Source organism: Macaca mulatta, chromosome 10, assembly GCF_049350105.2.
Source record: "Macaca mulatta isolate MMU2019108-1 chromosome 10, T2T-MMU8v2.0, whole genome shotgun sequence".
NCBI lineage: Eukaryota > Metazoa > Chordata > Mammalia > Primates > Cercopithecidae > Macaca > Macaca mulatta.
In genome coordinates, this window is record NC_133415.1 from 102,548,734 (window position 1) to 102,564,305 (window position 15,572).

Below are 15,572 nucleotides of genomic sequence, written 5' to 3' on the forward strand. Positions count from 1 at the left end.
GACCTCAGTGAAACCGCAGAAAGCAAAACTCTGGATAAGGAGGTGACTACTGTATTCACTATTATTCCTGGCAATTAAGGAATGTTAATTCCAACTGAGAACACCAGATGAATTGGCCCTCAATTAAACACATCTGTCCAGAAATATAAAATTACCCAAAACTGAAAATTTACTAAAGTGAAGCCATGCTCCTTAGAAGACTTAAAAAATAACAGCGATACACTGTCTGCTTTGTTCATCACTGTACCCTTCAAGTCTAGCACACTGTAGGGGTGTTACAAAGAGAATAATGAATTTAGCTATAAGACAATAGCAAAATCAGGCAAATTTTCTCTTTTATCACAGGCACCAGAACATAAAAGTTTTCTAAGTACCCACCCCACCTTTAATCACCATTTTTATCACTCACGTTTAGATAAATACATTTGCAGTTCAGCTGATATCAGAAAAAAATATGTATCAAATTGCCTAATTTTACTAAGTCAGAGCTGTGGGAGGGAGTCCAGCAGCTTTTACATGTTAGATTTTTCTATTTCCTCATTTGTCAGCATCTGACATCATTTTCTGATGTTATAAAGGATAATAGAAAAAAAAATCCTGTGCGCACATCACACCCCTCCTAGTCACCCAGGGACCATCTTGGCAGCCTGTTTCTCTTCACCACCTGCTACCCTGTGCCTGTGTTGTGGACGAGGAAGGCACGGGGAAACAGAATGTTCTGGTGAATAAAGCATTACTAATTTTCAAAGAATCAGAAGGCAAACACAAACAAACAAACAAAAAAACCACCCACAATACCAAACTCAAAGTTATGCCTCAGGGTCTTTATGGTAACTACTTAATACTAAACACCAAAACATAAATGATGCTGGTTAATGGAAATTTGGGGCTAAGAAAATACCAAACACGCTGGGCGTGGTGGCTCATGCCTGTAATCCCTGCACTTTGGGAAGCCGAGGCAGGTGCATCACCAGAAATCTGGTGTTCAAGACTAGCCTGACCAAAATGGTGAAACCCTATCTCTACCAAAAATAAAAACATTAGCTGGGCGTGGTTGCATGCACCTGTAACCCCAGCTATTCAGGAGGCTGAGACAGGAGAATCACTTGAACCTGGGAGGCAGAGGCTACAGTGAGCTGAGATCACACCACTGCACTACAGCCTGGGTGACAGTAAGATTCTGCCTTAAAAAAAAAAAAAAAAGAGAGCGAGAGAAAGAAAATACCAAACAAAATTTACTTTTCCCTATCTTCGAAATTATCATGTCTTTTCATTCCTGTATGACAAAAAATAAATCTTGTGTCACCTGCTGAATCTGAATCTAAATATATAAATAAAAATAATAATAAATAAAGAAAACAGCCTCAAACTTAAACATGTTAGGGCAAAAGAAACAAAAAAAAAACATGACTCCTGCTTTCTCAAAAATCACATCAGTAGCTTATTAAGACCTTCATGGGCAGAAAAAAGAATGGGCACACTGTAGGGAGCAAAAGGTAAGTGGTAATATTTACAAAGTAGTGCATTTTAAAAGCATAAACAAAAGAAAAAATAGAGGTAAATTGGGCCTCATTAAAAATTTGTGTGCATCAAAGGACACTATCAAAAGTGAAAAGACAACGCACAGAATAGAAAATGTTTATAAATCATGTATCTGATAAAGGTTTAATATTACTCAGAATCCGTAAAGAGCTCCTAACAGGCCAGGCATGGCAGCTCATGCCTGTAATCCCAGCACTCTGTGAGGCTGAGGTGGGAGGATGGCTTCAGCCCAGGAGTTTGAGACCGGCCTGGGCAACATAGGGCGATCCCATCTCTACAAATAATTTAAAAATCAGCTGGGCTTGTTGGCACGCACTGGTGGTCTCAGCTGCTTGGGAGGCTGAGCCTGGGAGGTTGAGGCTGCAGTGAGCCATGGTCGAGCCACTGCACTCCAGTGCGAGCCACAGAGAGATCCTGTCTCAAAAACAAAAACAAAACTCCTAACAACTCAACAACAAAAAGACGCCCAATTTAAGAATGAACAAAGGACCTGAATCACCATTTCTCCAAATGAAATATGCAAATGGTCATTCCTCATTAAAGAAATGCACATCAAAACCATTATGACTCATTTAAGGAAAAAAAACCGGCCGGGCGCGGTGGCTCAAGCCTGTAATCCCAGCACTTTGGGAGGCCGAGACGGGCGGATCATGAGGTCAGGAGATCGAGACCATCCTGGCTAATACGGTGAAACCCCGTCTCTACTAAAAAATACAAAAAACTAGCCGGGCGAAGTGGCGGGTGCCTGTAGTCCCAGCTACTCGGGAGGCTGAGGCAGGAGAATGGTGTGAACCCGAGAGGAGGAGCTTGCAGTGAGCTGAGATCCGGCCACTGCACTCCAGCCTGGGTGACAGAGCAAGACTCCGTCTCAAAAAAAAAAAAAAAAAGGAAAAAAAACCACACACACACATTCATGAAACACCATTTCACAACTGCCGGAGTGTCTATGAAAACAAACAAACAAACAAAAAACATAAAAATGACAAATGTTGTGAGAGTTATTGCTTAACAAGAACAGTTTCTGTTTAGGGTGCTAAAATATTTTGGAAATAAGAAATGTTGAAAAATAAGGCTGAGGCCAGACATGATGTCTCATGCCTGTAATCCTAGCTAGTTGGGAAGCTGAGGCAGGAGGATCACTTGAGTCTGGGATGTCCGGATCACACCATTACACTCCAGCCAAGGAGGGAGGCCAAGGCAAGAGGATTGCTTGAGTTCAGGAGTTCGAGACCAGCCTAGGCAACACTGGGAGACCCTGTCTCTAGTATGAAGAAAAAAAAAAGCATTATAACATTTTTAAAAAGAAAAACAACTAAAAATTAAACACCCAGCCAGGCACAGTGGCTCACACCTGTAATCCTGGCATTTTGGGAGGCCAAGGCAGGCAGATCACCTGAGGTCCGGAGTTTGAGACCAGTTCTGGCCAACATGGTGAAACCCCGTCTCTACTAAAACTACAAAAATTAGCCGGGCGTGGTGGTGTGTGCCTGTAGTCCCACCTACTTGGGAGGCTGAGGCACAAGAATCGTCTGAACCCAGGAGGTGGAGGTTGCAGTGAGCTGTGATCGTGCCACGGCACTCCAGCATGGGCAACAGAGCGAGAGTCCATCTCAAGAAAACGAAAAACAAAACAAACAAACAAACAAAAAAACCAAATAATAGTGATTACTGGCCAGGCGCAGTGGCTCATGCCTGTAATCTCAGCACTTTGGGAGGCCGAGGTGGGTGGATCACCTGAGGTCAGGAGTTCGAGACCAGTCTGGGGAACATGGCAAAGCCCCATCTCTACTAAAGTAAATAAATAAATACCAAAAAAAAAAAAAATAGCCAGGTGTCATGGTACTCGCCTGTAATCCCAGCTACTCAGGAGGCTGAGGCAGGAGTATCACATGAACTCAGGAAGCAGGGGTTGCAGTGAGCCCTGATTGTACCACTGCACTCCAGCCTGGGAGACTGAGTGAGACTCCATCTCAGAAAAAAAAAAAAAATACAGATTCAAAATAACTGTATCATGAATCCTAAAGCCAGTCTACTATCATTTTTGGTCTATCTGGTTTGACTTCCTTAGGTTGGCAATTCTGTCATTTTTCTGAACAGGAATAAAACATTTTTTTCCTTTTTCAATTACATAAGCGAGACACAACACAGTATTTAGGAAAACACTATCTTTTTTTTTTTTTTTTTTTTTTGAGACGGAGTCATGCTCTGTCGCCCAGGCTGGAGTGCAGTGGCCGGATCTCAGCTCACTGCAAGCTCCGCCTCCCGGGTACACGCCATTCTCCTGCCTCAGCCTCCCAAGTAGCTGGGACTACAGGTGCCCGCCACCTCGCCCGGCTAGTTTTTTGTATTTTTTAGTAGAGACGGGGTTTCACCGTGTTAGCCAGGATGGTCTCGATCTCCTGACCTCGTGATCCGCCCGTCTCGGCCTCCCAAAGTGCTGGGATTACAGGCTTGAGCCACCGCGCCCGGCCAGGAAAACACTATCTTATGACCTTCACCAGCCAAGTCTACCAATCAGCAAATATATACATCCTGACCATGAATACAATTTAGGCTTGGTTCCTGAAAGTAGAACTTAAAATGGGATAATGAGCAGCTCTGAGGAAAAAATAACCCTGTCTCTCCATCTTTCCAAGCTTATGATTGTTCAACAAGGAGAATTAAGAAGAAGGTTTAAATGCCGATTATCCATACTTTTAGGACTACTTGGGAAGGGGTGGAAAAAGTTACCTCTCTACTGATATTTAAATATCCTATAACTTTTTAAGAAAAATAATAAACAGTTGTGCTCACCAGCATACCCTGGATCCACTGACATGTAAAAACATGACACTGCTATCTTACAACCTACTCTTTCCGTTATCCAATACTCCACAATATTTTTCATCTTCATAATTAGGCCACTAACCGCCTAAGAGAACTGTTCATAATTGATGACAGTAACGAAGGTGCCTCAGAAACAATGACCAGGTTCGCTTCTGGCTGCTGCAAAGTACCTGGATAGCTCCGTCACCTGCAAACGCACAGGAACGATACCCAGGGTCTAATAATTGCTTACTCAAACTAACAAAAGGAGAGGAAAAAAAAGGAGGAATTGGAGACGGGGCAGCACTCTAAATTATTTAACGTGATTCCCATGCTTGGGAAAACACTGAATTCATGCAACCAGCAGGGGCCTGAATGCTCCTCAGTATAAAAGGCACCATAAGAAAAGAATTAGGGGATCCAAATGCAATATTCATTTTCATTTAACACTTAACTACCTAGAGGATTGAGGTAATGAGTCTGGGGCTCTATGTCACACTTAAAAGCTGAAGTGTGAAGCCAGAGGAAAGGACTGGCTTAGCAGATCAAAATGTAAAAGGATTAGCCCACAGGACAAAAAATGGTACAAAAAAAGGAAAAAATGGTCTTAACATCCCAAAGGTATTTCCAAAAATTCTTTTTGATTTTCTTTCCTCTGACCAAGACAGCACAAATTTCCCCCCTCTTCCTTAGTGACAATGATTTCAAAGATAGATTTCCGTGTAGAGACACCAAGTCTGGAGTTCCCAGGCTTATGTCCAAAAGTAATGGCACTGCACATCGGGGACCTTGCCATTCACCCCAAAGACTGAAACTATAAAGTCTGAAGATTACACACAAGCATGTCACCATTCTCACCACAGCACTCTGGGGAGGAGATGAAGTCAACGGGAAATCAGAACTTTAAAAGACAGTGTCTTTACTTGACAAAATTATTCCTTCTTTACTTCAAAGGTTCAATTCACACATGCTCAGAATCATGAAACTTTAGATCTGAAAGGGACCCTAGAATCTGCACAATAGTCCAGTCTCCTCAGTTCACAGAAAACAGGAATAAAAATTCATACCTAGTTATTGGTAAAGTCAGACAGGAGCCCAAACCTAACTCTCAGTTTAATATGAGCATGAGACCAAGAGAGTACCTCCTACAGTTATAAATAAGAATCATATGGCCGGGCACAGTGGCTCACGCCTGTGATCCCAGCACTTTGGAAGGCCAAGGCAGATGGATCACCTGAGGTCAGGAGTTAAGAGACCAGCCTGGCCAACATGGTGAAACCCCATCTCTACTAAAAATACAAAAAAAAAAAAAAAATTAGCTGGGCATGGTGGCAGGCGCCTGTAATCCCAGCTACTTGGGAGGCTGAAGCAGGAGAGTCACTTGAAACCAGGAGGCGGAGGTTGCAGTGAGCCAAGAGAGCACCACTGCACTCTCTAGCCTTGGCAACAAGAGCGAGTGAAACTCCGTCTCAAAAGAAAAAAAAAAATCATAAACATAAGGACCTTTGTGTCAAGCTCTGTGCTAAGCCCTTTCACGTGCATATTCTACTTAATTCTCACAAGTACCCTGAGAAAGGTATTCTATTTCAAAACAAAATGAATCTATTTCAAAACAAAATGAATCTGCCACTCCGAGCTGATCTGAACCTAGACCTCTTTTCAACCGTATTGTATGTGCTTCAAGAATATCTTCATAATTCTCAATTTTGGGCGAGTTAATGACTCAACTTGACTTATATGATCATCTATAAAATGAGAGATGTAGCCAGCCGCAGTGGCTCATGCCAGTAATCCTAGCACTTTGGGAGGCTGAGGCGGGCAGATCACCTAAGATCAGGAGTTCAAGACCAGCCTGACCAACATGGAGAAACCCCGTCGCTACTAAAAATATAAAATTAGCCGGGCGTGGTGGTGCATGCCTGTAATCCCAGCTACTAGGGGGGCTGAGGCAGGAGAATCGCTTGAACCTGGGAGGTGGAGGTTGCGGTGAGCCGAGATCGCGCCACTGCACTCCAGTCTGGGCAACAAGAGCGAAACTCCATCTCAAAAATAAATAAATAAATAAAATAAATAAAATGAGAGATGTAGTCAAAAGTTTAGAATTCAAAGATCTCCCATAACCGATAACATGACACTCAAATGCTGGGTACCTGGGTAGCTCCAGGATTTTAAGTGGATCCTAAAATCCCATTAATTTTTCCTCACGATTTTCTACAAAACATAGCTCGTGTGTAAAGGCAAGCATACCTTTATTGACTACTACCAGAAAGTGAAGAACAGCTGCCCTTTTCCCGACAGTGCACACAGGCCTGCCTCTTCTCTTCAGCCCACACCCAACCTGCTTGCTTACGATTATCTGTTATCTTGGCCAATGGTAACCTCCCTTTTTCTCTCTTTTTTTGACAGGCCTTAGCAGCATTACATTGCTCACTTATGTGCTAAGGTCTTTCTTTGCCTTATGTGATTAGATGTGCCCAACATACTTCCAAGATCTAAAAAGCAGCAAAATTTAGGGAAGCAAGAAGTCAGCTGTATTCCGGCCTTCTGCTGCTTTGGAATTTCTACTCTCTCAGAGAGCTCTAAAGAGGCATGGCAACACAGAGCCCCTCTCTCCTGGTGATTATGCAGGGTTCCCACCGGCCTATTCAGCTGGGGTGGGGGGAGTCGATGCTGGAACAGAATTATCTGCCGGCTCTAGGTATCCTGGAACAGTAATTAATACTGTTTGAATGGCTGAGACTATCCAAAACCAACATATTTCTACTACTAAAGAAAATTTCAACTCCAAACCCAAGACCTGGCTTCCAATATAGCAAAAACTCCACAAAGAGAACATAAAACATCACCAAAGTCCTGGTCAAAAGTGGTGCTGTTTAATTCTATAACATCAAGCTGTTCTCCAAATATGGCTTTCTCCTAAGAAGAATGGACAACACTATACTCTAATATGTGCACAAGAGTGCATGTGGCTTAGGAGGGGAAAAAAGGTGTCCTTAACAGGATAAGGCTCTTCAATTTTCTAAAATGAAGTAACCCACATTTCCCCATATGTATTTTGTTCTAAAAATCTCAGAAACTGAGTGTGCTGAAGGATTCAGAGGGCTTTTTCATGTCAGGAAAAATAAAGGTTATTTTCAGACTATACTTGACTGGGGGAAATCTGAAATTTTCCTGTGGTTATTAGGAAAAGTTGTATTTGATTATATAAAACATGTATCTTCTCTAAAATCCTTTTTGTTTGTTTGGAGACAGGTTCTCACTCTGGGTACCCAGACTGAATGCAGTGGTGCAATCATGGCTCATCGCAGCCTCGGCCTCCCAGGCTCGGGTGATCTTCCCACCTCAGCCTCCCGAGTAGCCGGGATTACAGGCATGTACCACATCCAACTAATTTTTTGTATTTTTAGTAGAGACGGGATTTCACTATGTTGCCTAGGATCATCTTAAAGTCCGGGACACAAGGAATCTACCCATGTTGGCTTCCCAGAGTGCTGGGATTACAAGCATGAGCCACCTTGTCCAGCCCTTTTTTTTTGGTCTAAAATCTTAGGAATGGCTGGGCGTGGTGGCTCACAATTGTAATCCCAGCACTTTGGGAGGCCGAGGTGGGCATATCATCTGAGGTCAGGAGTTCGAGACCAGTCTGCCTGGTCAACATGGCAAAACCCCGTCTCTACTAAAAATACAAAAAAAATTAGCTGGGCATGGTGGTGGGTGCCTATAATCCCATCTACTTGGGAGGCTGAGGCAGGAGGATCGCTTGAAGCAGGAGGCGGAGGTTGCAGTTAGCCAAGATCACGCCACTGCACTCCAGTCTGGGTGACAGAGCGAGACTTTGTCTCAAAAAATTAAAAAATAAAAATAAAAATAAATTAAAATCTTAGGACCAATGTTTATATAGAATGTAAATGAATTATCAACTTTTTATATATAAAAGCATCTTACTAGCTTTATTGAGGTATGATTTTTTAAAAATTCACTAAAAGATTGACTAAGATGCAGTTCTAGCTTTTCAAATGGCTTTGGGTTTTTTTGAAAGTATCAGGTCATTGAAATCAAGTGACTTGCTCACGGTCATTTGGTCGAAAGAGGTAAGGTTAGAATTACTGGCTCCTGCCTTCCAAAAGCCAGCCACAAATCAAACTTCTCTTGGAACTAAGTAGGCCAAAAATGTCAAAATCATTCCCCATCTTCTTTCTTCAGTAATCAAGGAAAGAGAAAAATTAGTTTAAATGTAGAACAGAATTTCAATTAATAAAATGTCATCGGCCAGGCACGGTGGCTCACGTCTGTAATTGGAGCACTATGGGAGGCCGAGGCGGGCGGATTACGAGGTCAGGAGTTCGAGTCCAGCCTGACCAACATGGTGAAACCCCGTCTCTACTAAAAATACAAAAATTAGCTAGGTGTGGTGGCGGGCACCTATAATCCCAGCAACTCAGGAGGCTGAGGTAGGAGAATTGCTTGAACCCAGGAGGTAGAGGTTGCAGTGAGCTGAGATTGCGCCACTGCACTCTAGCCTGGACAACAGAGCGAGACTCCATCTAAAAAAAAAGAAAGTCATCAATGCATAAACAATTACCCCTAACCATGCAGAGGCACCTCTCTTGAAACTGGTAACTGTTTTAACAATTTGCTAAGGTCAGTAATCTCTACACAACCTTGCCATATGATGGTACCATAAACTTATTAAGATTTTAAATCAGCACTTCATATGTATATTTATAAATAGCTCGCTTCTGTTATCTTTTGAAAGACCTGATCGGACTGGAGTATGGAAGTACTCTGAGCTCTCAGATTTTTTTTAAGTTAGCGAGTCATAAATAAGTTCAAAAGTTTTCTGCAGAACTCTGAAGGCAACAGGGATATTTCAACATTGCAAATAAAACAAGTGATTAAATAAATGAGAATCATAAAGGCTACGGGGTAGAAGGCTGAAGAGAAGGGACGTCACATTTTTCTGCAACATTATTACCTTGCTCTTTATCAAATCTACCACTTTCTCTCTTTCACTCTCTCACTTTCCGTCCCAACCTTCTTTTAAATTGCCGACAAAACACTACTTCCAAAATTAACAATACAAACACAACTCCCGGCCAGGCACGGTGGCTCACGCCCGTAATCCTTGCACTTTAGGAGACTGGGGTGGGTGAATCACCTGAGGTCAGGAGTTTGAGACAAGCCTGGCCAACATGGTAAAACCCCATCTCTACTAAAAATACAAATATTGGCCGGTGGTGGCAAGCGCCTATAATCCCAGCTACTCGGGAGGCTGAAGCAGGAGAATCGCCTGAACCTGGAGGGCAGAGATTGCAGTGAGCCGAAATCACGCCACTTCACTCCAGCCTGGGCAAAAGAGCGAAACTCCATCTTAAAAGAAAAAAAAAAAATCCCAACGAAGCCATACTTTTAAAACATTAAATGGATCAAATGGGATTATTATGGCTGAGGGCACTTTATATTTTTTGCAAACACACTATTAATAGTCTTGTTTAGGCCAGGCGCGGTGGCTCAAGCCTGTAATCCCAGCACTTTGGGAGGCCGAGACGGGCGGATCACGAGGTCAGGAGATCGAGACCATCCTGGCGAACACGGTGAAACCCCGTCTCTACTAAAAAATACAAAAAACTAGCCGGGCGAGGCGGCGGGCGCCTGTAGTCCTAGCTACTCGGGAGGCTGAGGCAGGAGAATGGCGTAAACCTGGGGGGCGGAGCTTGCAGTGAGCTGAGATCCGGCCACTGCACTCTAGCCCGGGCGACAGAGCCAGACTCCGTCTCAAAAAAAAAAAAAAAAAAAAATAGTCTTGTTTAGTAATTTTCCTCATATCCAGTTTTCTAGGTGAGATGGTACCCCATTTCACAGATGACTCTCAAGTCCAAGAAAAGTTTCCTTTGCTCTTAGAATACGGGTCACCCATATTAAGTGGCATGAGATCTCAAAAATACTAAGTTAATGGTTAGGCTAAAATTTTGGCTGGGTTGCAGTATATATGGACAATTCAAAACATTTATAGCTACATGATTTTTCTTATTTCAAATTCAAGTCTACTATTTCTGAATATAATTGTAATATATTCTTGGAGTGAAGATATCTCTAGCCCTTGAGCACAACGTAGCCACAGGGTATACAAAGCAAATCAAAAGCAAGCACTGGAAAAAGTTAAACTTAGAAGGAAATACAAGTCCAACACTTTCCACTGTGCCAGAAAGCAGAATTGTCATTGGGAAATTTAGTAAAGTGAACTACATGAAACTGCTGATAGGCAACTCTTTTTGTCCTGCAAAAAACAGAAATTTCATATGGCTCAACCTAATGTTATTTTTATTTTTATTTTTTGAGACAGAGTCTCACTCTATTGCCCAGACAGGAATGCAGTGGTGCAATCTCAGCTTATAGCAACCTCTGCCACCTGGGTTCAAGCGATTCTCCTGCCTCAGCCTCCTGAGTAGCTGGGATTACAGGCACCTGCCACCACACCCAGCTAATTTTTGTATTTTTAGTAGTGACGGAGTTTCACCATCTTGGACAGGCTGGTCTTGAACTCCTGACCTCATGATCCACCCACCTCAGCCTCCCAAAGTGCTGGGATTACAGGCGTGAGCCACTGCGCCCAGCCAACCTAATATTATTTTCTAAGCGCATTTTAATAACTGTTTAAATAAGGTCTTCATATCCCAAGGAACACAAACCAACCTTTTATTTCCCCAGATTGCCTTAACCTTGAAAAAATGTGCCACCCCACTGTCCAAAGCTAGACATTCGAAAAATTTAATTTCAACAGAGCTTGTACATCATAGTGAGATCCTGTCTCTACAGAAAAAACTGTTTTAAAAGTTAGCCAGGCAGGGTGGCATGTACCTGTAGTCCCACCTACTCAGGAGGCTGAGGCAGGAGGATCACTTGTGCCCAGGAGATCAAGGCTGCAGCTAGCTATGAGCATCACTGCACTCCAGCCTGGGCAACAGAGCGAGACACTGTATCCAAAAAAAAAAAATCATTAGTAGGAAGGGCAAACAGCTAAATGTAACTACTCCACATCCTTTTTTTTACTGTTCCCCTTTCCCACGAACAAAATTTCCATCCTAAGTAGAATTCCCCTTCAGAAGGCTTACATTCAAAGAGATACAGCACTAGTGAAAATGTAACTGTTCTGCCTCTTTTTCAGCTATCAGTGATACAGGATTCTAGGCACGGCAGTAGCTCATCGCTTTACACAGGGGTTCCACTGACCTAAAAATCTACTGTTGAGGAATCTTAATTAAACTGATAAGTTCCATTTCTGTTGGAGAATCTGGCTTCTAATCTTTCTATCAAAAGGGTGATTACCATCCCAGTAGATACAGTATTCCATTTAGATATAGTTGATTTATGGACTCAGACCAGAAGTACCTGTCACTTTCACAAAAGGAGAAAAAAAGGCTTACGGCTCTAAGACTGCCTCTAGGTCCAAATCCCATCTTTTCACACCCATTTTTATTAAAGTCTAATAGCCAACATGCTAATGAACTCTTTTCTCAGTTAATTCCACTAATGAGTTATCTGCTCCTGTTCTGCCAGAATCGCAACCCTTTTACAATCTACTCATCAAATCCATCAGGCCACATATTATACCTTCCTAGAGGGACACTTTTCCCTATGACACTTTGTAAACAGGGCAATCTGATGCTGCCTGTTCTATCTTTCCAGATCTAGTTGATAGTTCAAAACATCAACATTAACCACAAGTAAAATATGCTTTAAAAAATAATCAGGAGACGATCTCCTGCTCTATGTGGAAATTTCTCTATTCAGCTAGTTCTGTGTTGACAGGTCAACAGAGAATAGCACTAGTTATTGCTACAATCCTAAAAGGCATTTCCCTAAACTAAACCATCAACCCTTTCCTAAAATCCATATAATCCAACATGTTTCTAGCAGAATTTACTCTTCCTGCCCCTGCCCCAACAGCATCTTCTGATCATTTTTCACCATAAACTGAGGTTTCCTCATAGTGATGCCAAGTCAGGCAAACACATTCCTTAAGCCTTCCACCTAACTCCCTTCTTCCTGGAAGTTACATGTAATAGCTGCATTTACTTATTTTTAAAACTCTTCAAGCATCAGGTACAGTGGTGAGTGCTTTTAAAGAACATGTATCTACTTCCATCCTTAACACCGTATGAGACTGGGCTGCATATTCCCATTTTACAGAGGAGAAAAGCTAAGGCTTAGTAACCTGCCCAAGGTCATACAGGGCAGAGATTGGAATGCAAGTCTGACCTCTGTGTCCTCCACTCTTAACCATCATGCTGTCTTTCCTTCTGATCTCTTCCTGTCCTAAATGGTGCCCTGTGGTCTTATAAAAGACTATGCTTGGGGCGGGCGGGGGAGGGGTGGCAGGGTCAGTTTCTCCAGAGACTGCCTTTCCTTTAAAGGATAAGACTTTGAAAAGAAGGAGTACCCATTACATCTTTCCTCCATGCTCCCCCTTCTCACCTGGTACCATTTCCCAAAGGCCCCAGCCATATCCCCTTCTCTAGGGCCAATTTAAACTTTCCCTTTGTCCCCAGAGCAGGCACTATGCAATACTGAAGAACCACTATCTACCCGCAAGGCTAGGAGAGGGCAGAAGTGGAAGAAAGGAGAACACAGACAGCACCCCTTCCCCAGGTCTTCAGTTGAGAAAGCAGCTGTGGCTGAAAGGCTGAGGGGCTGGGGGCAAAGTTTACAAGGATGTGCCCTTGTGGATACGCGAGGTGGGCGCAGGAGGAGACGGGGAAGAGGCATGGGACGCTCAGGGGGTTAGCAGGAGACTGAATGGGGGTGGACCTCTGTAAGGAGAAGGGGGGTGCCACCGGACAGGCAGAGAGATCAGGCCACTGAAGAAGTGAACGTGAGTTACGGAGGACCTGGAGGTGGATGTAATGGGGGAAGTGGTGGAAAAAAGGGGAGGGAGGGGGCTCACGGGAGCAGGAAACGATGGAGTCACGGGGAGTGGGGGAGGACGGATGGGAGCCAGAAGGTGGGGCGGCCTGAGACCCGGGCACATGGGCTTGGCAAGGAGCGGGCGCGCCGCGGGGGCTTGGGGTGCGGGGAATGCCGGGAATGGGGGTTCCAGGAGACCCCGGGGACGGGAAAGGGAAGCGGGAGTTCTCGAGCAGCGGAGCAGGACGTGGGAGTTCCAGCGAGGCAAGAGCGGGAAGGGGGTCCCGGAGCAAGGGGCGGGCGTGAAGGCACCGTCCGGTTCGCGAGGGCGGCGTTATGAGGGGCGGGGTGGGCCGGAGGCTGGCGCGGGAGAGGAGTCCCGGGAGCCTGCTGGGGTGCGGAGGGCAGGAATGTCCTGGGGTCCCCGAGAGCCAGGCCAGGACTCCGGAGTCCGGAGGACCAGGCTGGAGGCCGCCTCCTGGCCGGGGCCCCCAGGAGGGGCGGGGATTCCCCGGGTCCCTCAAGGCCAGAGCGGCAGCCGACGGGGTCCCAAACCCCCTTCCTACCTATGCCGGGCGCCACATAGACGAAGTAGAGCAGCGAGGACGAGAGAGAAAAGAAGAAGAGCGCGGCGAGCAGCGAGCGGCGCGGCAGCCGCAGCAGCCCCCGGCGGGCGCGCATGCTGCAGCCGGGCGGCCGCTCGAGAGCCGGGCTGGGCCTGCTCCCGCCGCTCCCCGTCCGCCGCCTCCTGGGCCGCCGCCGCCACCGCCTGGGCCTCGGCCACCGCCTCCCGGGCCTCGCGGGCCGCCACTCGCCGCCGCCGCCTCGCCGCTCCCAGCCGCCGGCCGCCGCGGGCCGGGCCACATGAAGCGGGTGGGGGCCAGAGCGGCCCTGAGCGGGCGCAGCGGCGGGGGCGGGGCGGGGCGCACGCGCGGGAGGCGGGGCCAGCGCCGCCGGGCACCGTCGCAAAAGACCCGCGCGCTTGCGCTCGCTGCCGACCCTCGCCCGGCCCCCACGGCAGCCTGCATGGAATATCGCCAAATGGCGACAGCCCCTCTCCCAGTGCGGCCACCGCCCAGGCTTACGGGGAACGTCTCCCAAGTGCTCCGCGCTCGCTCGCCCCCATCTCGGGGGCCAAGGGACCATCTACAAAGTCTGACTCGTTTCGTTGCCCACTGCAGCAGATGAGTGGGGATTGAAAGGCTTGGGGATTCGGCCTGGTATACACCCTCATTCATTCATTCATTTATTCAATTCACCATTTACTTATTGAATGCCAGATACAGTTGTTGGCGCTGGGCATGCTACAGAGGAAAAAACGATAAAAATCTGTCTTCTTGAAACTTAAATTATGTGAGAGGTAAAAGAAACAAATCAACTAGTAATATCAGGTACTGGTAACACATATGAATACGATAAAACAGGAGGATGTATTGCAGGCAGGCTGGAGTGGTCAAGAAAGGCCTCACTGAGTAGTGACATGAGCTGAGACATAAAAGGGTGAGAAAGCGCCAGCTTTTTAGAATAACCTGGGGAAAAAGCAGTCATACCAGGGGGAACAGCAGGTGCAAAGGCCCTGAGGTAGGAAAAGGGCTGATCTGCCCCCGAGTTGAATCCAAGGCCAACATGAATAAAATTCAGTGAAGTAGTGGGGGAAGTAGGGATGAACTTGGAGCTCTAGTTGGGGTCCACATCCTACTGTATCAGAAATAGCATAGTGATAACAATTGTCGATGTCTCTAGACTTCTGCTGAGAAACATGGACTTTACTAATGCAATGAAATTCCCCCACTAGTCTTGAGATGTGTGTTGTTATTATTGCTATTGTACAAGTGAGGAAACTGAGGTTTCTGGATGGAAAGGCAATTCACCCAAGCCTTGCATCAAGGGCTCAAATCAAAACTAGCCTGTCTCCCATGTCAGGCCCTTGACCTCTAGGTTGTAACTGTCTCAGCAGTCTGTGTGGCCTCTAATTCTTATCCTGCAGACAAATCGGTATCCTATCCCCATCACCTGGGTGTGGGACCATATCCAAAAAAATGCTTTCAGATCAGCATCAGCTCAAAGGACCTCAGAAGGCAATGAACAGTCCTAGAAATTTATGGCAAGAAGCAGTAGCTTCAAGGAGCTGGACTGGAGAGGCCAGTGTCCCCGGTGTAGACATATCTGAAACTAGAGTACTATCTTGGAATGCTGGAAGCAGTAGGGAGGGGAGAGGACTTTGCAGAGATTCTGTGAGAATCAAAAATAATCCTGATTTATATTCCTAAAGTGATTTCTACTTTTTACAGTGTTTCTTTGATCCTTTGAGTGGGGCGTCT

At 45.4% G+C, this 15,572-nt stretch overlaps 1 protein-coding gene across 3 annotated transcripts in view; it reads right to left on the reverse strand.

The window, feature by feature from the left end:
• Window positions 1–14,117, reverse strand: part of B4GALT5 (beta-1,4-galactosyltransferase 5) — a 99,555-nt gene extending 85,438 nt beyond the window's left edge. For all 3 annotated transcript variants that reach the window (XM_077951982.1, XM_028828502.2, XM_001103384.5), the window contains exon 1: window positions 13,818–14,117. In XM_077951982.1, the coding sequence (XP_077808108.1) occupies window positions 13,818–13,932 (115 nt within the window). In that variant the 5' untranslated portion in view covers window positions 13,933–14,117. The remainder of the gene's footprint in view (window positions 1–13,817) is intronic.
• Window positions 14,118–15,572: the final 1,455 nt, after the last annotated feature.